Genomic DNA, 24163 nt, shown 5'->3' on the forward strand with positions numbered 1-24163 from the left:
ACTTACCAACTTCATAGATGTTTTTGTTGGCTGTTGATGAAGTGGGCATTTCTGAATATGGGGAGTCCCTGTGACCAGGCGATTTCATTTCCACGTAGCTGCTCTCGGAGTGTTTGCATGTTAAGATGGGGGGATCTTTAATGGTGGCGTATGGGTTTTCACTGCTGTTCAGAGAACAAGTGCTGGAGCTGCACACAGATTCCTTCATATAATCTGCAAAACAAGATGGGAGTGGGACTGTTAGCTTCCTTAGGTGGACTGCAGCTCAACCTCTGCAGGAGGGGCAGGATGGGCAGAAGGGGGCAGGGGGAAGGAAGATCCTCGAAGCATCCAGCACAGACACCCGACACTTGTGCTCTGGGTGTGTCCAAACCATTGCATCCGCAATTCTCTTAGCAGGAAAGAAATAAAAACCTGCTTGAAACCAAAAGGTTTTGCTGTGAAAGGTTCTAGTTGTCATTTACTGCAGTTGTTAATTTTTGGTGGCAATCTTTTCCCTCCCTCTCCCGTTCCTAAGGAGCTCTGCTGTAACCTGCAGCCCATGCATGTGGCTGTGGGTCGGATCCGCCAGCAGCTGCGTCCTGGGGGCTCTGGGTACATCAAGTGTTGTCTGTTTGAAAGTGAGATATTTCCAGCAGGCATAGAACTGCATCAGTGCAGCATATGTGCTGTGCCCCCTGGGGGTTCTTTTCCTGAGGCTTTCCAGCACTAGGAGAATCTGGTTTGTTTGTATTCCCTTCTGCCATTAAGACTGGGAGGAGGCGGCTCCTATTAGTGGGGAACACTTGGCTTTCCACAGGGGGACAAGCCTCCGTCTGAACCTCACTTTCACTTCTCTTCCCCCGTGCTGTAGGAATCTACTGCTCCTCTCCCTGGGCTGGAAGAAGGAGATGGGGATGGAGGAGCAGGGAGAGCAAGGCTGGCGCACAGTGGCACCACTGGTGTCCCCTGTTGGTGACCCTGGCTGGGTATGCCAGCCTGCTGCAAAGTACAGCGCCAGTCTTGCTTTACATAATAATAATAAAAAAAAACACAACAGAATAAATAGATCTTAACATTGACATTTAAGAACGTGCCATTGCTGCTGTGTGCATCCTGCTGGGCAGTGCCATTAATTTAGAATTAGAGCGATGCAATGAAAGATGAGGCATTTTCTTGTGCTGGGTTACAGTACAAAGGCAGATCCTGGTATATATGAAATACTCCCGGTGAAATAGCGGGACTTGCAAAATAGCTGCAATCCCAGTTGCCCCCGCTGTCTAGTATGGGAGACAAAAAGAGAAATTCAGGTTAAGAAATAGACAGACAACAAGATATCGCTTCTCCTATAAAAACCTCATCTCTGCGCTTCTCCTCCCCGTCCTGCTAACTCACTTGCCAGTTTGCATCACCAGTGTGACCTGGGGCTGTGTCTGTGCGTGTCCCTCAGTCCCCACGGGGGCTGGCGCTGAGCAGGTGCCCCAAGCAAGGGCTCAGGTCGTGCCCTGCAGTGAGCTACTGCGTTTCTCTCCTCCAGCTTTAGCAATACAAACCAATCTCTGGGCTCCTCAGCTCTCAGGGTCAGGGAAGCAGGAGGCTGGCAGAGGCCCTGGCACCAGTGCAGTATTTATGGAGTAATTAAAATTTAGAAGCTTGTCTGACGTCAGCCTGGGTGAGATCTAACAATGCCTTCACTTCACAGTGAAGCAAGCCTGGTGCATCCCAGCAACACGCAGCTGCTGGCACAGGGCTTGGCCAGCAATGTGATCCCAGCAAAGGCAGTTTGGTGGAAGCCTGTCCTCTCCTTTTAGCAGTGAAGCAACCCTGCAAGACCAAAGGCTTTTTGTGCTTGAATGATCTCAGGGTTACTAGCTTTTGATACGTATATGACTTAAATCAAGGTGCCATGCAGTCTAGGACCCACTAGTGTTCAAAAGTGAGGAGACAGCAAAGACTAGCCAATTCTATAATGAAATGAAAATCTTTAGGCTAAAAATACCTGTACTATATGTACTGGTTCCCAGTCTTCAGTCCCCGCTGGGAAGGCTGTGCATGGAAGAACCACACAGTTCCCACAGCGAGCAGCCACGAGCTCCCCGAGGCGTTGGTGCAGGCACCACCAGGACTCAGCCCAGATACGTGATCTGGTTCCATCCAGCTCAGCTACTGTTATCTTCCTGAACCAGAAGTGACCCCGCAGTACCGACACTACTGCTACATCCTATGCAGATGGGGCCAGCAGAACAGCACAGGGGCTCGCTGCAATCACTTGGGCAGTCCCAAGATCTGCCTTTTCCCATAGGCAGTGCTGCCATGAACCGACGCCTGCTGACGTAAGTGGGAGCTTTGTGTCTATCCAGGGATTAGGCCCTTTGCTCAGATATGATATAATTTACAGAGCACCAGAGCACGTTGGGTAACATGCTATACACCAGGGAGCCATTAGCCCACAGGACATGGTGCGCAAGATTGCAAGGAATTTAACTGAAGGATGTGGCAGCCTCTGACTTACTTTGTTATGGAGGTAATTTGGGGATAATTAAAAAGTCTGGCATCACTTGTCAGATTTCATTCCATGAATTAATTTAACTCGTCTCAAAAGTACTGAGCCATCCCCAGTCCAGCTGCCCCGGGGCCGTGCGTGGGTGCTGGGCTCTGCTGTGCCCACACCATCCCTGGCTCAGCACCCTGCCTGCTGCGGGGGGAAGGGGTTCCTTTGGCTTAGAGGTCCCATCTTTGGGTTGCCTGCATGCCCATCACGCACCTTTCAAGGAGATTTTAGTTTCATCACCAGGATCTACGTGTCCCTCCCACAGACCGGTTTACTCTGTTCTATTCTGAATACCCTCTGGCTTAATAACGACAAGCCTTATACCTACTTTCATGTTCAGAGTGCTAAGGACATATGATGTACACAGGTAAAACACGCTCTCCTGCTATTTAATCACATTTATGGCTGCTTCCATTTCCCTGGCTAACCTCACTGCTGCAAGGACAGCAACGCCGAGAGAGCTCTGCTCTGCTTCAGGCGAGCATGACACAGTTATATTCCCATACAACAAGCAAACGACCCGCACTAAGTGATGCCCTGAGCCTCCCATGCATCAGTGATCCTAACTGCTGGGGTTTCACTGGGAATCACACAAAAGGAACCTCCTTAAAATGCCAGTGCCTGAGGTCACATTACCCCACCAGCACATCAGCATTCACTGACAAATAAATAAATAAATGATTGAAAAGGACTCAGCTGTAAAGAACAGCTGGAAATGGTAGCAATGGGCACCACACACAGGGAAGAAACTGCTCTCAAAACGCAGTGACAGCTCAGCTGCTGTCACACCACGGCACCAGGCACAGGGTGGGCACGGGGGCTCCCAGCCCTTCACTGCCCCAAGGGGTCCCTGTGCCGGCCTGCCCTGCTGCCCTAAGAGCCCATTGGCCTTTCTGACATGGCTTCTGGTCCCGAGTTCTGAATTCATTAAGGAGACAGACATGGAAAGAAAGCAGCTCAGATCCCAGATAATAAACACAGTATGTCACAGTAGCAATTGCATTTCACAGCTCGCTCCTGCTGTCCTTTCCTCTGTCACATGGATACATCCCCTCTGTGTCACTGTGCCCTGGGCGGGAAGCCTGACTGTTGTTCAGAGCAGCTTTCTAACCTTCTAAATACAGTAATTTAATCTTGAAATTAATAGTCCCATGTAAAAAGAACAACTAACTATGCTGTAAAGATTTTCCTTTTTTCAGAAGTAGCTGAAATAGGACTGAGCTGGATATACATGTGTAACCCCCTTAATATTTTAAATTTAGCTTTGTCAAGAAAGCCTTGGCCGTGGAGCATTGGTTGCCTTCAGTGTATTGTAAGGCCCCGTTCTACCAAATATTACATTGCCTTATTCTGCAGAGAGCAGCCACAAGGCGCTCAGCGCTCCCAGGCTGGGCTGTCAGCATCCATTGCTGCCTGTACCAGCACTGCATTCAGCAGCATTGCTGCCAGTGCACATACAGGCTTTGCCCTGTGGCAGCTCAGCCCCTTGGAGCAGTGAGCCGGGCCTGGCTGAGCCCAGCTGACAGTGCTGGAATCGGGCAGCCAGGCCAGGACCCAAGCTGAGGCGCAGGGCAGGAGCCGAGGTGCTTGCAGCCCACACTGTGCCAAGTGCAGTTCATGCACAGCTGAATATTTTGAATGCAAGTCTGAAGGACAACCAAAATATAAAGTCACTGGGCCTTTCTACATGACTCACGCATGATCCCTTTTTAGAACAGCCCTAGAGTCAGAGCCCATTAATTACTTCGTGCCAGTGCGACTGGTTAATGCACTGAGGTCTTTTCTCAGGCTCTGCTATAAATCTCTGCAAAGGCCATGTAGCAGGGTCAGCCGTTTTTCTAGATGGCTGAGAGCCTTATGGAGCTGCAACCTAGCAGACCAACACACCATTCTGTCAGCAGCAACGGCCACCAGAAAGCCCTGTAGGATGGCTGCTGGCTCCTAGAAGAGCTTCCCCTCCACCTGCACGTCCTGTCCCCGCAACAGACCCGCCTCGTTTCCTGTGCTGCTTTGCCAGGCAGGAGCCCCCATCTGGGCAAAGACTCACATCCATAACGCAGATCCCAGACAGCCACATGGGCTCATGTTGTGGGTAATTGCTCTGTCCCTCTCTGCCTCTGCACGGCCGCTCGCCCGGGCGCCCAGGTCTCCTATCTCACCTCTTCTACGACACCCTTCTCAAACTCTTTGCCAGGGTGGCTGCAGGCACTGGATACCATACCTTTGAAGCTTTTTTCCATTATGTATGTGTTCTGACGTCTATCCATCCCACAAGCACCTGCATAAAAATGATATATAATGGAAAAGAAATAAATATTTACGTAAATTGGATTGCTTTGACTACTGAGCAGCATATAGTCTTTCTTCTAAATTGTACATCAAGGCCCTCGTTTAGGGAGGCTCTTAAGCACATCCTCAGCAGTAAGCACACACTCAGCTTCAGTGGGGATTCTCTGCATGCCTAAAATTATGCATATGCTTAAGAGCTTCTCTGGAGACAGGGCTTTCCTGAAACAGGGTACTGCTCATTACCAAGAACTGCTATCCATCAGGAGAACAGGAAAAGAAACCCATATATTCATTATTGAAACACTATGTTGGATGGATAAAGGGAGCCTAAAAGAAAGTCTTTCAAACCTGAGCCTGCAAGTCATGTTACATTACTTTGTGTCTAATTTTTGGCTTACTTTTACTTGTATAATACATTATTTAATTCACAGTCTAAGACTCTAGGCTGTGTACCATCTTTCTAAATTATTTTATATGACTTGGGTTATAAATTTGCATGGTTCAACATCAGCTGTGACAACAGTCCCTAAGTGACAACAGCAGCCTGAAAATGTAGAACCGAGTGGAGAGCTGAAAGCAAAGCCTTCTGCCTTACGTGATTCCATGAGAACTTGTTACTGCTTGCACAGGTAGAAGGGGGTGGGAACCTTCTCTGTTTTCACTACTGACATTTATCCTCAACATCCCTCAGTTCAAAGGAAGAGCTAACGTAAGCCCTTTAATTCTTTTTAACTAGTCTGGTATTCCTCACTGACTAGCAAAATAACACAAATTTGGTTGCCTTTGTGGCTGATAGAATCCCAATCAATCAGTGCAGTTATGCTGGTAAAAGAGCCCTCCAACCAGCGCGTCCCAGAGGTCTCCAGCTAGCTGTCCTTGGGGGCTCATGGGAGGCTACCCATGGTTGGAGCAAGGACTGTGCAGGCTGTGACTTGTCCACTCTGTGTACGAGAACCACCCGATCTGAGCATCCCTGTCACATCGTTACAGACACGTTTCCTTTGCGACCACCACGACACTGATGGACGGAGCCTCGGGGCTGCAGTGACGAAGCAGCAGTATGGTGAGCTCAGAGGGGAAGAACTCCACCTTCAGCACCTATTTCACCAACTCTGATCCACACTGAGCCGTGCTGGAAATGGCAGGCACTGGCTGGGCTTCCGCAGCAGCAGAGGTCACTGTGCTGCACACACAGACTGCTGTGAGACCCCATGAGAGGGAAGGCTGCTGCAGTAACACTGATCCGAGCACAGCTGGCTTCTGGTTCAGAGCTGGGGAACAGCAGTACTGGCCTGCAGTGAGCAACACAACGGCACACTGCCACACTTCTGCTCAGCTCTCATTTGCTGCAGTGCAGCTGTAGAAAAAATAAGCACATGTGCTGGGAAAGGTGCACATAGAGTTGGTGCTGCACTGGGATGGCTGCAGGACCCCGCCAACCCTTCTTGGCTTTTTCCCTTTACATCTGCCTGTAATCATCGCTCGTGCTTCTCGTAACCCATCTCTCTGTACTCATTGCGTCCTCCAAGTGAACGATGGATACATCATTTTGGGAACTGCAGAGTAATGAACGTGGAAAAGACCTAAACAAACGAGGAGCATAGGAAGGCTTAGGATTAAGTCTGAAGCTAAACTGTGTGCTGGGCTGAAATCGGAGTCCTGTCTGGAAATATTTTTCCACACCTCTGGGCTTAGAGAAAATGCAGAGTCGGCTCTGAATCAGACGTTGTGGCTTTGGTCCTTGGCATACCTGCAGCTTGAGTCACTTCAGATGGGCAGCAAATCACACATTCAGTGTCTGCACTGAGGGCTACTGTTAAAAAACAACACGAAAACCATTTCTGCCTGCAGCCCACTGCATCCAACACATGAGCTAATGAGCATAACAACCTTTCCTAAGCCCAGTAGGTGTTTTAAGACTTTTGACTTGCTTGGAATAGGAGCTGGAAGCTGGACTCCTCAATTGCTTAACGCAGGCTGGACTCTGGTAAGAGGAGACTGGCCATGGGGCAAATAATTCCAGTTCTGCAACAAGAGACAGCAAAGAGAAAATGCAGACAAGCCGTTCCTTGAAACTAGTAGGACTGGACTGCATTAAACAGCAGCGACACAAAGCAGAGGTGACAGAGCCGCCTCTCCTTGGCACCACTGAGTCTCCCAGCACTGAGCTGTAAGCACACATCCGTGAGGGCTGTGGGCACACAGTGAGTTAGGTCAGAAATGCGCTCATCATAAGACTCCAGCTCCACTTAACTGATAAAATTATCTCTCTGAAAAAGCCTGACAAGCTGATATTTGAAGCTCATTAGCAAATGTGCCAGCAGTAAAAATACAGACTTTGGTGTGCTCCTCACATCTCCTGGCTGTAAAGGACGCAAGCCTGGTGAATGAAGCTCTGCAGAACTGAGACAGAACTCCTGCAGACTGATGAGATCCACTGATAGGGACGTACAGTGGGTATGTCCATCTGTGCATACATATACCTATGTATAGCATATATGCATAGACTTGCAACTGCATACGCAAGACTCCTGTTTTTCTACACAATTTCTGCCTGTTGTGCTCCGCTGCTATCACAGGGAACACAGGATGACTTAGACAGGAGCAGCACTGGGTCCTCAGTTGTTTCTTTGGCCCCAAATCCACTCAGTGCTCTCTCTCTTTTCCTCTGTAATTAAAATCTCAGGGGATGACCCCTGGCTCAGCAAAGGCCAATGACGCAAACTGAACAATCAGAAGGTGTTTTCCAAAGCTGTAAAACTGCAGCCTAGGAGATGGAAGAGAGCAAAGAGGGGTTAATTAAAGCACCCCCGTCCCCTTTATCTGTGCGATTGCCCTTACAAAGGAAAATGAAAAGCACACAGCATTTCCAGAGAGCATTCCTTTGGTCCTCTTACATACAGATATTAAAGCATTGCTTGGAAATGAGGCATTACAGTGCACAGCAGGCAGAAAAGAGCACAATAGCACCTCTCAGCTGATCGGGAGCTGTCTGCTGTGCTGCACCAAATGGGCTCCTGGCTTCTCCCAAGGAAGGCAGCAATTTCTCCTTGCGAGCAGCAGCTTCTCCTGCTCTCCCTGAGCTGCGGGGTCAAAGGGAAGCCTAAGCCTGGATCCAGCGTGGTATTGAGAAGCAAAGTCTTCCCCATCCGTGCAGTCCCTGCATCCTTACGTGCAGCACGAGCACAGCCACGTCCTTTGGAAAGTGATCTTACAGGGGAGCCCAAAATACAGGAGGTGTCATTCTGGGCAGGTCAGGGCTGCAGCAGCCGTGAGCGCAGTGTTTGATCAGAAATGCATTTCAGAGGTTAATAAATAAATAAATAAATACCATTTTAACCAAATTCAGCAATGCACAATGCCTGCCTGCTATTCCAACATGTGATCTGGAGCAGCCGTGCAGTAAAAGCTGGTGGTGGGATGAGTTTTTGGTACATCCGCACATGATGTGGCTTAAAGCTGCCAGGATCTCCGATTTGACCTCATTAGGCTTCTCTTATATTTGGAATTATAAACATAGAATATAAGCTTTTCCACTCTCATTTGAAAACTGCACACAAATGGAATCTGCCATTTCTACTGCACAGAAGCAACTGCACAAGATGAAAATGCATTATTTTACAGTTTCATGCAAAAATAGTTCTGCTCTGAACAAGAACTCAATGCTGTGAGATGCAGCATAAGCAAACTAATTTCGATACTGAAAGGGAAAAAAAATCTCATTTTATCAATTAATGGAAAACAGACATTTTTGTGAAGAAAAAAATAGAAGAAAGTATATCAAAATAACATCTCTGGGTTGCAAAATGCCATGGAAAAAATTGTGGCTGTTTTTTGCTGGAGATCACTCGACTATTTATCACCTCTATGCCGTTCTTACTGCAAGAGCATTCAGCATCACATCTGCTAGTGAAAAAGCACGGGGATGGGGGACAAACGTGGCACTCAAAGTGCAGGACACAGCAAGATAATGATAAATACAGCCAGTGAGAAAAGCAGGAAGATGGCAAAAGGAAAGCTGATTGGAGGAGCACGTGGAAGTCCGCATCACCCCCAGCTCTCCAGCAACAGATAAGCACAGCAGCGGTTCTGCAGACCATTAGAAAGAAGAAAAGATGAGTGACTGATAGCGACGGAAAAGGTTTTGCACTGAAGCTCGACACCTTTGTGATTTTCCTGATGCAGGGAAGAGCTGCTCCTTGGGCAGGGCACGGTGCGTGGCCACAGAGCACCGACACGATGTGATGAACCGATGTGAATGGCGCTGCCTTGTGAGCTGAGATGCTGGCCTTAAAAATCCCATAACACCATTTAAAACTGCATTTTCCCTCACATGGTGCATTCCCATAAGATATTAGCAATCAGTAAAGGAGAGGGCAAGTGCTTTTTGCCAAAGGCAAACTGAATTTCAAGGGCTCAGACAGGAAAACAAACAGCATCCAAAGCACTACCTTTAGATAGGTTTTGGGGTAAGAGATGCTGAAATCCCTGTCTGAAAGGGAGGGTGGGGGGAGCAAACTCAGATAGGGCAATTGGACTTCACTCCTTAAAAGCACATTTATAGAGCAGATAGACACCAATTCAACTGGGAAGGGGATGAGAGTGAATATGGACTCTGCTTTCCCAACCCATGGTTTGTGGGAAAGAAGACAATGTTCAAATCTCAGTTTTTCCAGTACTGGCAATTCTGGTCTTGAAATAAAGACACCACCAGTATTTTTCATCGTTGTCAGTGTCCTCGTGACCGGCTGACGGGGTTTGGTGTTGCTCTGAAGTCAATACAATGATTAAATTGTTTAAAAATTACTGACCTAGTTCATTCAGATAGCTGTAGGGTCTCCAGTCTGCAGTTTCTCTGTCAAGGATTTTGTTACTCAGCTGTTCAAAAAGTATGATAATGAGTTAATGCTGAAATCAACACACAGTTCCCACCCAAGACTTCAGAGCACCAACGTCACGAATCTAAATGGGAGATGGATGTTGCCCTGGCCTCACCATTTCAGATCCTTATCTGTGTGAAGTTTGACAGTTGCTCACTAGCATTAGGGAAAATCACAAAGGAAAGTCACTTCACCAGGCAATGAACACAGCATGCTGGAAAACACGGGGCTTCCTCGAGGAGCCACAAATCACACAGCTACCTGTGCACGTGGGGCGACATGCGGGCGGCCCCAGAACAACAGATGGAGATGGATGCACCAAACCACCAACACGAGCATGCAGATCTGCGTACTCAGTTACAAGAGAAACAGCAGCTAGCAGATTCCTCTCAATTCAAGGAAAATAACAGCAGCACAACGTGTGCCCAGCTGGCAGCCAGGCAAGATGGGCACGGCGAGGCAGTGCTGTCTGCAGGAGCTGCTGCAGGGCTCGGGATGTGTCAGCACAGCCTCGATTTTCCTGCAGGAGTCTCACTTGAGGTCACGCCTAAACACAATGCTGAGGGCACACACCGTGCCTGCATGAGGGACGGGGATTCTGCACAGCCATGAAGGCTGTGTGCTCCTCTGGGACCTCTGCAAGAGTACGGCGCTTCGGGTCGTGCAAATCCCAGCAATGAGGGGCTGTGAATCCCTGCAGCTGCTGAAGCTGCTGCGTTCCACCTCGAAATCTTTCCCTTGAAAGCCACCCCTGTGAAACTACAGCTCAGGAGGTGTCAATTCAAGGGCGGATCCCAGCCCTCTTCTGAAGTGCTGAAGTCACAAAGCTCTCATTGCTCTCCACAGCATTTCATTTTTCCTGATCTCTCATCAATTTCTGCTTAGCTTTCCTACTGGGCTTTAAGACCTGGGACAAAAAAAAAATAGTGCTGATGTGTGCTTGACTACTGCGAGATGAAATCCCAGCTGGCACCCACAGCTGCCCCCAGAGCACGCATCACCCACCTGCACAGCCCTGTCTGCAGCCATGCCAGTGCAGGGCAATGCACTGCGGTGCACGAGGAGAAATGGCTGCTGTCAGCCCCAGGATTTAGGCAGTGATCTGCTGAGGACCTCCCAGTAAGTTCCTCTCTCAATGCTGAGGACCAGCAGGCCCCGCTCAGCCCAACATCCACCTGTGAGGTTTTGCTGAGGATGAGCCGGCAAAGCTCTGCAGCCTCTCCTTTGTCACCAGGGAAAGCATCTGCAAATGCTCTGCCCCACCAGGAGCACCACATTTCAGACAACACTAGTGTGTGTATATATATATATCTTGTTTGGAAAGCATGTAGCTGTCATTTGGGAAGCACGTAACTGTGCTCCAGGTGGGCTGCCCTGCAGCCAGGACAGAGCTTCAGGACACACAATGGGGCGAATACACCAACCACACACACTACGTATTTACACACACAAAGATGCATTCCCACCAGCCCATGGGGTCCGAACAGTGCATGGCTCAGTGCCACCCAAAGGCTCTGGCTGGCAGGGACACGGCTGCAGAGCCCCCGGGTGCTGCGTGGGACTGCAGGCAGACGGTCACAGCAGAATCCTCCGACCCCACGCTCAAACCTCACATCAAACAGCCCAGTTCAGTAACCTGCAGCATTGCTGGGGCAATCACTGCCTGCAGGCAGCAGCAGCCCAACCCCACTGCTGGTGCCTCCCCAGCGAGGAGGAAGGAGCACAGACAGGAAGGCACAGACAGCAGCAGAGCACGGGGCAGGAAGCAGCACTGCCAGCCCTGTGCTTGGCTGGTGTGAAGCCCTCAGAGCCCACGGTTTTTCCTCTTCGTTTTGAAACTTGCAGCAATCACACGAATGCAGACTTTCATTGAGCTGCACCATTTAGATCACATTTCCTAAAGTCTTCAAGTTTCTATTAAAAGCCTTGTTTGTACAGGGTTTATAAATCAGCTCACAAACCCAGAATTTGGCATGAAGAGCCATGGGCTAGAATTGATTTTTTTTAATGAAATGATCTGGGGACACTTCTAAGTTTTTCAGGATGCAGTAATTATGAAGAAACGTGATTATGGCTGTCTCTTTGTGCTCCTATCAGTTCTTAGCACACTATAATTTGCTAACATTTTTTCCTAAGATGGAAGAGGCTTCAATTTGTGAACCAAAATTACTTTCCTAGAGGAAAAAAAAACATTTCATAGTAAATTTGCCCACTAAAAACTCAAGCATGGAACTTTAGCAACTTGGTTAAAGCTACCTCATCCCTTGCATACCTTCCTTTAGACCAACAAGATACTTACAGGAGGAAAGCAGAGCTGTGACCGGTGCCTCAGAGCTGGCTGGGTAGCTCACAGAGGAGAGCTGAGCACCACTTGTCCATGCTCAGCTTTTCTAAGGAACCTACAGTAATTAAGCAACTCAGTGCTGGCACTGACTCCATCGTATCCTCCCAAAAAGCAGCTGGTAAGTGCTTTCCATCAGCTGCCAACCATTGGCTGCAGGTGTCCGTGTTTCACAGCCTTAGAGGGCCTTCCCCAGCACTGTGTTTGCGGTCTTCTTTCCCTGGATGGGTTTCAGTCAGATCATTTGCAATGCTGTTGGTGGCTGAGGTCGTTACCAGCTGGGTGATAACCACTAAGTCCATTTCCAGTGACCTCTGTTTTGCTATTTCTAATTCCATGTGAAGTCTTTGGTAGAGTTCAGAACTTCCTTTAATAGATGTGAATCTGCTGGCTTTAAAGATTCTGCTTGGGACACCCAATAGCAATTGATTTTTATGATATCTGTAGAAACCAGCAACAGCTGGGCTCTGGCTGCAATGTTCTTCTCATTGGGTAGGGGGTAAGGGTGGAATTAAGGGCTCTGTGAAACATTGAGGTGAGCACACCCCATTTGCTCTTGGCACAGCCTCCTCAGGCCATGACACAGCCCAGACCCTGACCATGTGTTAGGGAAGAGCTTTGATCACTGGGCATCAGAGTCTGGCTGCCTTTCACTGCAGACATCCTGGCACATAATTACTTAGATAACATATCAAGCCCCATTTTAACAGGTTTCTTTGTCCCCTTAGCTTTACTGGGAGGCTGTTCCAAAATCTCACTGATCTGATGTTAGAAATCTCACTCCCAGCCTCGATGCATTCATGGACAGTTGATCCTCATTTGTTCTTGTGCCAACTCTGCTATCTAACTTAAATAGCTCTTCTCCCTCCTACTGTTTACCCTGATGTATTTATAGATGGCAATCACGCTCCCTCTCAGCATTCATTTTGCTAGATAAAAGAAGGCTCTCTTCATACGCTCCCCCTTATCCTCCCACCTGCTTTTGCCTGCATGTGTTCCAGCACCAGCACTCCCCTGCACACACCAGGAGGACTCCAACACCTCTGCTCCTACTTGTCTCAGCAGCTCTCAGTTTTACCGTAAGGACGTGGGCAGCATCCCAAGCAGTGGCCAACTGTCTGCCTGGCAGAGGGGAAATGGAGGTGAGACCCTCCCAGCCTAGAGGGGCTGTGCAGGGTGCCCTCCTGCCTTGCTGAGCTGGGGAGGGCAGCAGGATGGAAAGCAGAAAGGTGGTCCTCTGAGCACAGCGAGGAGAGCACAACCCAGGACTGCCTCAGCACTTCAGAGGATTCCTCTGTCATTTTTTTTTCCATTTGCACCTGCCCTGGTTCCCACGTGAGCCCAGCTGGCACAGGAAAGAAACGAATTCTCCAAGTACAACTTGTGCACATTTCCCTGCAGAAAGTGGAAATGGCACCAGACAAACTGATTAGGAAATGAAACTCATTACTGCAGCCATTAGGGGCTCTATATGCTCTTTTGTCTTACTTGGCTGGAGAACAGCAAGACAGGAGCTGCATATTTTTGGCCATCCTCAGCTACTCAGCGCTGCAAAGCTTTCTCATGAATAAGTTAGATCCTGGGGGATGCAAAGGAAAAGTCAGGGCATGTATTTTGATAAGTGCCCTAAAAATACCAGACCCATTTTTTTCCCTTCTTTTTCAATGCCAGGACAACCTGCTGACCAACTACGAGAGGCAGCACTGCCGCAAGGCGGGCAGCTTTCATGCCTGTCCAAATGCACCGCTGGGTTTCATAGCTCTTCAGCAGCTGAATATTTGAAGTTGCTGTGTGATCAGACAGCGCTGCAGGCTGGGAAATCGAGAGAGGTGCTTGCTTTGACCTTTTCCAACTTCACTGAAATTAGTGCAGTAGGATTAGTGGTGCAGCTCCGCACTCACGGCGTTCATCCTCAATCTGACATTATGAGCATTTGCACTTCCGACTTGGGGAGCAAAACTGCATGATGCAAAGGGACCATCCGCCTCACAGAACATATTTACACACCTGTCTAAACTTTCCTCTGCGAGGTCTCTAGAGCCAGCTTTGTTATTACAGTTTAATGAGATTGTTTTTTTGGAACCAAGAAATGTCCAACAGGAGCACAGGTGGAAATGTTTTTGCATGCCCTGTTTCATTACGTGGTGTCTTTTTTGTGGCACCAGTTTTGTTCTTGTGGCTTCCCAGTGACCAGAGCTACGTTTGGATGAAGTCAATGCAGCCAGCAAGCACCATCACTTTTAAAGCTGGCGGCCTTAATGAAATCAATGGCATTTCTTCTTTCTTCTGCTCCCTATCCTTTGCCCCAGCTTGGCTTATTAAATCTCCAGTGGAAGAGCTGTCTTACTATTTACCACATCTCAGTCTATTGCTGAAGTGGTGAATTCAGTGTGGTCTATGAGTGGTCCCAGGGAATCAAGAGCAGCATGCAGAAATGTCCTCCTGGATGTCTGAGATTTCCAATCTGAAGAGCTGTGCTGGGAGCACAAAGGGACGGCACAGCTCTGAGCACCCTGGGTGAAAGCAGTGCTCGCCCCCAGCACCTTCCTGCATCTGTCTTTGTGCCAACAGCCAGTCTGTGTGTCTGCTGATTTGGGAAACGTCGATTTATCCAAGTTAGACTCCTGACTTAATGCTTCATTGATTTACTTTCATTATATTAATGAAGAATCACAATTATCTGGTTCTTTATCTTTTCTGAGGTGCAAACATAGCCTATAGTTGCTTAGGCAGCAAAGCTTATTGACCACGGGCTGACGCTCCCGTCACGGGGCACAGAGATTACACAGACACACACAGGGAAGGCAGACCCTGCCGTGTCCATCAGAGCCACCGTGTCAGGATCCAGCAGGCATTGCTTTGCTTTATTTCCTTGAACTGATAAGAACAGTGCTGCAGTGGGGGGGGGGATCATATCTACCTTACTGGAGCTGTTCCCATCCAGATTACGGGGAAAGAAGCGTGAAGTCACACCGCACGAGAGAGTGTGGTAGCTTGGGTTGGAAAAGCAGTGCACACTGCTGCTACCTTGAGACACATCTGGGAAGAAAACAATCATCACAGATACTTTGGAAGCTGTAAGGATTCTTCAGGAACTGGAAACACACGAGAGGCAATGGAGAAGCCCGACGGACGCTTTGCCAGCGCTGTGTGCTATTGGCATCTCCGGGTGAAACGTATTCTGCAAATGGTGGGGTGAAGCGTTGGAGGAATAGCATCAAGCATAAGATAAAAAAGCAACACAATTATCTGGCACAGCGCTGCCCTTACGAAGAACTTAAAGAAGGAAATAAAAATTCCTGACAATCCGCCTGTGCTGTGGGGAAGGGAGGAAATGCAAAGCTCAGCAAACGGATGGTTTACAGCAGCTCCTCCCCTGGTTTAAGCACACGTAGGAGCCACTGGTGATAACAACCCTTTTGGTTATGAAACAGAACTTTTTGTTCCAGGGTGTTATCAATCAAGGTGCTATAGCTGTACCAAGGGGTCAAAAACACTTCCTGCAGCCTGTTGTGCAAACGCACAGCAAAAAAGCTCTAGCACTGAAAGGCAAAGTTGGGCAGCTACGCCGTTACACGCAGACCTCCTCATCTATTTCCTTTCTTCAACTCAGCAACACGTTTACCAAACAGAACAGTTTACCAGGAAACACATCACATCTCCACAGGCGGTCCTAAGGAAAGCATCGCTGCCAGGCTGGCTTCAGCGTGACAACACATGGACACATTTCAAAGCTGCGCCAGGAGAGAGAGTGAAAAATCCAAACAACTCAAACCATGTCATCACCACACCCTGTAAGAAGTAAATACGTGGTTAGTTTTAAGGAGCGGGGGTTCGATGGCAGGAGGGAGGTCAGCCCCAGAAAGGCATGCAGACGCAGAGGGCGGCTGCCCACGGAACTGGTGGGGAAGGGCAGTGCCCGCAGGAGCCGCCTCCCCACCCGCTGCTCCTCTCCTTCTGTATTTGCCTTCCCGCCGCCGTGCACTTCGCTTTGCTGACATCTGGTGGAGATCTTGATTTAGTTAATTTACTGCGAAACATCCCGTTTTCAAATCAGAGGTTTTAGCTGCAGGGTGTCTATTACATAAGTGCAGCGGCACAGAGCCGGGGGAGGAACCCACGCGTGTGTGCAAATCTGACCCAGCACCTTCTTTCTGCTGGAACATGCAGTGTGATCTCTGAGGTCACTGCAGCACCTTTTGGTCCTGGTTGTGTCCTGAGGATATTGCCAGCGAAGGCTCTCAGATCAGCATGTGCTTCCAGGACTCAAGCATTTGCATGGAGTTTCTTTCAGCTTACCACCAATAACCTCCTGCCCAGCACAGCAGCTGGGGAGATGAGACAGCCTGCCAGGGCTCTGCCACCTCCCCCGCTATAACTCCGTGATATTTGCAATAGAGTTACACACAAACAGCTGCTGCTGGGGGTCTGCAAATGAGGGCCGGGTCTGGGACCCAAACACAGCTGCTCACACAGCCTTCAGCCTGCCCATGAGGTGCTGACTGCTCACCGGGGAGCGCAGCTCCAACCCACGTCTTTCTGCTCTCCAAGTGAGTGTTCGTGCCTGAGCTCTCAGTGCTGCCTTCCCCTTCCCTTATCTGCTGGGCCCTCTCTCAGCTGCAAGGATCAGCCTGAAGAGGAGGTCTGGCTCGCTGCTCTGCTGCCAGATAAGAGGTGCACACTGATGCTGCAGAGGCAGCTGATACCTTACAAGTTCACACCCGGCTTATCTGGCCATAGCGCTTGTGCACCCGAAATGAGCTGAAGGAGAAGTCTCCCAGACTGCCCTGCTACTTAGCACTGTGCTGAATTAATGAATCTGAGCTCGTACACAAGCCTGCATCACCAGAAATCTTGTCTTCCTTCATTGCATGCAGCCCCATATACTCAGAATTACTCCTTCTACACAGTTCCATTTGGCTGATACTTAAGTACCCACACAGGTTGATTTACCTTGATAGCACAGTCCATTTTCTACACATTTATTCATGAAGCTCTTACGACTGCTGCCTGAAAATACATCAAATTCAAATCTAATGCTATCCCAGTAAAAAAAAAAAAAAAAAAAGAAAAAACCTCTTCCCAAAGATGAGAGTTTCATTCTACTCTGAACAGCGCATAGACTTACGTGGCTAAAAAGAAAAAAAAAAAAAAGAACAATTTAAATTAAAACAAAACAAAAACAGCCCCCAAAAGGTTATGTCAATGTTAGCGTGGAGAGCCCTGTCCTGTGCAGGGCCCCATGGAGGCACAGCCCTGCTGAGAGCCCCGGCTGTGCAGTGCTGGAAGGCACAGAGATGTGGATGGGAGCCAGAATGCTCCATCCCTTGAAGGACTGCGAGCCACGGCGGGGCGGTGACACAGAGAGCAACCATCCACATCCTGCAGCGGGGGGACTGCAGGAGGACGGGGTAATGGAAACGGGGAGTGAGCGCTGCAGTAAATAGAACAACAGAGAGCTTGAGCTGCAAAATGGCACTGCTTTCTTCTTCCTCTCAGTTGGATTTTTTTGTGTGGATCTTCTCCCCTCACAGGGAGTGTCAGTGGGGCGGCTGAAGGCTCAGGATGCTGTATTTGTATTGAGCTTTGCTTGGTTTTTGGCTCTCAGCGTAGGATTCGCCCCTATCATAAAGTCTGTTATGACTCTGAGAAGACCTCCAGCATCACTTCAGCCCATAACCTGTCTCTGTGAGAGTCCCGAGAAATCTCTGCTGCTCTCCAGCATTACTGCATCATTTTCCCTTCTGTCCCTATGTCCTTGAGTTAACGACCCATGCTTTAAAATCCCCTGCTGGATGCAATATATCGTTCCCATGCTGGGAGCACTGTTTTGCTTTCAGGCTTATTGGGGGAGCCTGCTCTTAGATCCTGTGCTGTGGGTCAGCTTCCCAACATGGGCGCTTCTCCTTCCCACCAGCTGCTGTCAAGTGTGTTCTGCTGCCACACCCTTCATCCCCAAATACTGAATGGTCAGAGGGCTGCCCAGGGGGTTCTCCTTTCCCATAATCTCCCTCATACATATGCACGCATTATCAGCATCTGAAGAGCTGAAGACACAAAGACCCAAAACGTCCTGCAGACACAAGTTATTGATTACAGCCTCCAGGAGCTGTGATCTGCACATATGATTCTCTATGACAATGACCCCACCACCCACACAACAGCAGTGGTGGGTCAGGTTAACCACAGACCCATGCGGGGCTGGATTCTGCAGTCACTGCTCAGGACGAATTCCTGCCGAAGTCCATAGGTTTGCAAAAGATTATATTCACTGCATGAGTGCATCTGCAGAGTATTCATTCTGTCCTTAATCCACACACAGGATTCCAGGCAAAGACCTCTGATATGTCCATGCAATGCTGCTGCTCTCCTTCAGCGTCCTCTGCAATGCACAAATGCATGTGCGTGCTCACACGTGTTGTTCTTGCCATCCAGCCATGCTACAGGTCTCTATTTATTATCTGTGATCTTGTCTCATCTGATTTTCTGCTCTATGGAAGTGAAAGGCTGAAAACAGCACTGGCAAGGCCAAAGTGCCTGATGGGTAGGAAGCTTTTGTAGAGCCGTTGGAGCAGCATCAGAATTTGGCAAGGAGTTTGTGCAGCATTTGTGAACCTCCTCCTGAAAGATGAAAACTTGAAACAATGCTGATACCTGTAGACATGCTATAATGAGATGAAGATGCAGAATGATTTCTAACTTCTCAGCCTTCCTTTGCAAGAAACATAGCAGTTTGTCATGGGGGAGGCAGGAATCCATGGCTGACTCCACTCAGCTGCAGCCAAGACAAATGGAAAGGCCCAGCCTCAGCACACCCATCACTGAATGAGATGAACATGATGGAAACAGCACCAGTTTCTTTCTAGAGAACCTGGCACTTCAGTTCTTTTACAAACGGAGCTGATACAGAGCAGCAATGCCACAAGAGCAAGAATTAAATGCACTGCCGCGCCCAGAGACCAGAAGAGATCCCAGGCTCAGTGGAGCTGTAGGATGCGATCCCTCAGGCATTTGTGATGTATCCAGGAACTCATCCATCCCCAAAGTGCTCTTTGCTTAAGTGTCGTGTGGCAGCAGGAACACCTGAAAGGAACGCGAAGGACATCATAGAGGAGGTACAGTGCCTACAGAGGCATAACCAGCAAGGATTGTTGCTGGGCTACCAGCATCTCCAAATGTAGCGACTTTGTAGTCAAGGAGGAAAGTCATCTGCCTATCTTCACTCTGAAGAGTGAGAACATCCTTTCACAGCATTACCTTTCTTCAGACTTCCTGAAGAGCGTGAGGCTGGGATGCCATCAAATCGATTGGGAAATCTCCATTCATGGTAAAATATGGAGAAAAAACAACACTGTCTGGAAGGAGAAGCTCAATTACTGCAGTTGGCAGCTCCCAACCTCAGCAATACGCCTTATTTGCAAATTTCTAAGTTGTGCCTCTTCAACAGGCCGGGCTACACATCCATTGACTAGAAGAGCTCACAAATAAATTATGTGGAACAGGCTTTGTAAATAAATGGATAAAGTGTCAATGTGAGCGAAATGGATGGCTGGAAAGTTCAGAACAATTTTCCGTGCCAGCAGCTGTGATCTGCTCCCTTGGAACTCGGAGCCCTGCTGTTGCTGAGATGTGCCACAGTTCTCTTTTGCATGTTCGTGGTCTGGCTCTTCAAATGATGTAGAAATGACAGATTTCGGGCCAAATCATGCTGGCAACCAGCTAAGGATCAGATGAGCCCTCTCTGGCACCGTTTTCATAAATTTCTTACCCAAATGGGCAGCTTAAGCAGGAGCCTGCAAAGCTAACATTCAAAAACAAGGCAATGAGAGGAGGTCCAAGGCTGATTTTTTTTCTCCCATCTTGGAGCTATGAGAAGAAGGAATGTTCCAGTGTAAGCTCAAATGACCTAAAAATGAGTTTAGGCAGCAGTGTTCAGCAGACAGTAATATCTGCTTGGTGGGAGAGGCTCCTTCCAGGTGCACCCAGGGCAGGGAGGTGCAGAATGCTGCCATGCTTCTCCTGGGCAGCACAGAGGGCAAACCAGAGGCAAGAAGCTGGGCCTTGTGCCTCCCAGCTGGAAAGCAGGAAGAAAAAGGCAATGCAGGGCTGAGAAAGCAGAGGTGCTGGGTCAACCTCTCCCTGCTTCAGAAGCTGGTATTTACTAGGACTTACAGTTCCAGCCTTGCAGCAAAGAGCAGACAGAGGACAGCAAGCCCTGAGCAGATCGTCGCTGGAGGCAGGTTGGAGGAAACAGGAAGGAAGCAAAACCACATCCTACCTGGCTTCCTACCTAAGTTTGGCCATTGAGGAATGAAGAATGACAACAATGAGGAGGAGATCACATCCTCCGAGGTTTAGCCGATCTGTTAAGAGAAACTGATCTCCAGACCAGCAATAGAAGATGGAAAGAAGTGAGAAAGAAATCCGTATGAGTTTTTTTTTTTTGAAGTGAAAGAGCCTCCCCCTTCCTCACTCCTGCTTTTATCAGCTCCTGGGAAGAAAATTGACACCAGCTGTCTCAACAACAGGGGTTGGTCTGCACCCAGAATGGACAACAGATAGGAGGGCTCAAATCAGAAACAGCAACACAGGCATAAGAAAAACCTTAATATTAACCCAGTCAACTCCATTCCTCACCAAAAACTCATCTTAAGGTTTCACAGAGGAAAAATAGGACTTTATATATTCCATGCAGCATATTCCACATCTAAGTCTATCCACTGTCTTGTAAGTAATCTTTCATACATAAAGCAGCTTCACTCAATTTACGTTGTATTTGCTTTCCTGTCTCTGCTAAGCGTTCATGCTATTCAGGGCAAGAATAGAAGCATCATTATTTTTGATACTTGGTAGCATGTTATACATCACAGGAGCTTGATTTCCCCAACATACAGGAATACGAGTCAGTATTCGATTAACATAAAAAGACCCTTACCAGAAAGTGAGTAATCTGTATTAGTCATCCTCATGGCTGGAGTGTAAGATACACTTGGCATGTCATGGCCCTTCTCCTTCTGTTTCCGTCGATACCACACAAACAGTGCCAGCAAGACCATAATAATTAGAAGGAGAATAATAATTCCAATGATTGCTCCCACTGAGTGCCTCTCTGATCCAAGAGCAGGACTAATTTTAGTATAGGGGTTTAATTCTTCCATCATAAGAGCCGCTGTTAAAAGTAATTCATAACACACTGTAAATTGAATCGCGCAATTCATTTCTGAGATTTTTAAGTAAGTGCATCATTGTTAACAAAAACAAAACAAAGAGGGACAGAGGGGGAGAGAGATCTTACAGATAGAATTTCACTGTACCTTGATCACATCTGATTCCTTTGAAGCCCGGACTGCAGTAGCAAGTACCTGTGACATGGTCACATGTGGCATTATTCATGCACTCACAGAGTTGTTTGCAACCATAACCAAATGTTCCTGGTGAGCACTCTGGGGAGCCAAAGAAAAGATTGGAAAGAATCCTGACTTTCTGGAGGAAGGAGGTGAGATCTTCACCATGGAAATTCAGCAGAAAAGTCACCCTTGTTTCACTAGGATAACCCCCCAGGGGTACACTGCTACTTTAAGCCAGAGACAGATGTATGTAGTATACAATTTGTGGTATAAAGTATTAAGCCATAACTTTCCTTCTGGAAAAGCCATACAAGACTTCTCAAGGATGAAACCAACAATACATGCACACTTGAAAAGCCTTGATATATATTACATGCGTACGGGATTTAACAGGGCATGATCTCAGAGGCTATAGAAAACATCTTGGAAGAGCATAGCATATGCACATTCTTTTCCTGGGGAGACTGCGAAGAGAAGTTCTAATGTACTTTCACATGAACACAGCAGACTTTTACCAAACAAATCCTGTATGCTTTCATATTTATCCCCAACAGCGCTAGAATATCACATTGGAGATGGACTTACAGAACTGAGCATCTGAACGGTTCCATTTGCTCTGTTTCTGCATTAGGATTCCCAGCATAGTAGGAATTTCTACCCTGTTTTTGTATTTCTATCAAAGACAAAATGATTGAATGTCCAACTGAGAAATTTATTCATACAATCACTATGATGGGCTATTACGATAACTCTGTAGACAGCTTACTAAATTTCTCGAGGCAACATTCAATAACAAATTGAAAGAAACAACTTCTGTCATATTCTTGTTATTTCTGTAGGGAAGGCATTACGGAACGCATGCATACTTGCTATGATTCAGGAGAACATGTGGCTTCTTGAGTGTCACTGCAAACATTTTGCACAGGGTGACAATACCTTCCCAGTGCCAGTCTGTGAGCAAATTCCAGTTACCAATCCAGTTAACATGAAGTGATGAACATTACCCTGTGTCTCTGTAATGAGTAGAGCCTACATTTTTGGACTGCACCGCAGAAATGATGTTTGCACTTTGGCATTTCATCTGTAATGTGGTGCAACTGCCCATCCAGTGCGATTCTGAGGAAGGAGTCTTAATACAGAGATATTACACTTAATACTTTTAAATAGTAGAAAAGCCAATAAGTGAATGCTTTAGTAGTTTGGATAGAAAATGAAATCACAGGCTTTGCAGAGTGGTCAAATTAGAAATACTGTTTCTTGCATACAACCTTCTGCTGCGATTCAGCTCTACCATCAAACTTCATACTCTCCTATTTATTCCTGGGTAAAGGTGCACAGGAATTCGCAGTAAGTTGGCTGCTCACAGAATTACAGCGGTGCTGTCCGTAATCCCCATGAGCATGCAGATTTGATCCTGAGACACACACTTGGATGAATGTTAAGTATGTGCAAATGGAAAAGATGTTTGTGAATTGAGTTATACGTTCTAATGCGCTCATAAAGATCTGTGCAGTAAGCTGCAGGGAAGCTCTGAGGTAGGCCTTTGACTTGCAAAGTTAGCAGGAATGTTTAATTGCATTCCCTACTGCCAAAAAAAGAAGAAAAAAATATACCTGCGGAATTAATGCCCTGGTAAGGTGAGATAGATTTCACCCTGTATTTAGAATCCAAGTAAGTGCGTGAGAATTTTCTTTTGATTTACCATACTGGACAAACAAGTAATTTTTCAGCTGCAGCATATACAGTTTCCACGGCCCTAAATCTTTGTCCTTAAAAGAAGCCATTTGGCACAGTGTGCTAAATATGCCAGCAAGACGCTGACAACAATTACAGTAAGATATGCGAGCACCCTTGCAAGGTAATTGAAGTTCATTGTTAAACACTTGCTCACTACTCAAGTTAACTGCAATCCTTCCAAAAATGACAAGAAGCTTTTGTTTCCTTGATCTGTTTTCAATGTACAGATGAATCCTTATTTGGTCCACATCTATAGTGTAACAACTTTGTCATGGAAACCTCAATATTCCTTGGAAGTCAGAGAGTGGAATGACTCTTTTTGAACTCTTCTGTCTTCCTTCACGCCTGAGGAAACCCGATGCTGTTGCCCTCAACAGTGTTAGTAAGGCATGACTTAGTAAGGTTTGGGGTTCCTATCAATAAGGTGCAAGTGTTTGGGAAGGCTGCCTCCATTCAGTGCTGGCTGTGAGACAGGCTTTGATCTCACCTAACTTCATGCTGGGAAAGGAAAGGCCCAGTCTGCAGTGGAGTCACCATACTTTATGCCCTAAAACAGACCAGCCGGCTTTCCAGAGATGCCATCTTTTCCCTACAGATGACGCAAGGTGCCTGGGGCTGGAGGCTGACAGACATGCACACCTCAGCCCACAGCTCATTTTTGCAAAGGATTCTGATCTCCTCCCCACCAGAAATGGGAAAACGAAGTCATGCTGCTACTTACTTTGCTCGCACTGTTTGCCTGTGAATCCCGTCCTGCACGTGCACTGCCCAGTGATGTGGTCACAGTCCGCTCCGTTCTGACACTGACAGACGTTGGCACAGTTTTTTCCATAGAAAGCAGCTGGGCAACCTTTCAGGAAGGAGAGTAAGGAAAGATGAAGAAATGAACTGAAACGCAAACTCGAATGTGTTAACAGCATGAAATAAATGAGCCTATAAATCTATGGATTTTCAGCCTCTGTATATCTAATAACATGTATTTGACGATCTAAAAAATGCAGAGCTACCATGGCAGCCAATTTTCTTGCAGCAGCGTTTC

General features: G+C 47.6%; 1 protein-coding gene across 11 annotated transcripts in view; it reads right to left on the reverse strand.

Moving 5' to 3' along the window:
* MEGF11 (multiple EGF like domains 11) overlaps positions 1 to 24163 on the reverse strand; it is a 276513-nt gene that overhangs the window by 4918 nt on the left and 247432 nt on the right. For 2 of the 11 annotated variants that reach the window (XM_004943899.5, XM_004943900.5), the window contains 7 exons: positions 23846 to 23974; positions 21355 to 21483; positions 20976 to 21209; positions 14961 to 15079; positions 9631 to 9697; positions 4752 to 4808; positions 7 to 213 (listed from right to left, as the gene is read on the reverse strand). In XM_004943899.5, the coding sequence (XP_004943956.2) occupies positions 7 to 213; positions 4752 to 4808; positions 9631 to 9697; positions 14961 to 15079; positions 20976 to 21209; positions 21355 to 21483; positions 23846 to 23974 (942 nt within the window). Of the gene's footprint in view, positions 1 to 6; positions 214 to 1076; positions 1260 to 4751; positions 4809 to 9630; positions 9698 to 14960; positions 15080 to 20975; positions 21210 to 21354; positions 21484 to 23845; positions 23975 to 24163 lie in introns of those variants that run through there. The other 9 variants (XM_040706665.2, XM_040706667.2, XM_040706668.2 and 6 more) reach the window with 9 other exon arrangements.

Source organism: Gallus gallus, chromosome 10, assembly GCF_016699485.2.
Source record: "Gallus gallus isolate bGalGal1 chromosome 10, bGalGal1.mat.broiler.GRCg7b, whole genome shotgun sequence".
Lineage (NCBI taxonomy): Eukaryota > Metazoa > Chordata > Aves > Galliformes > Phasianidae > Gallus > Gallus gallus.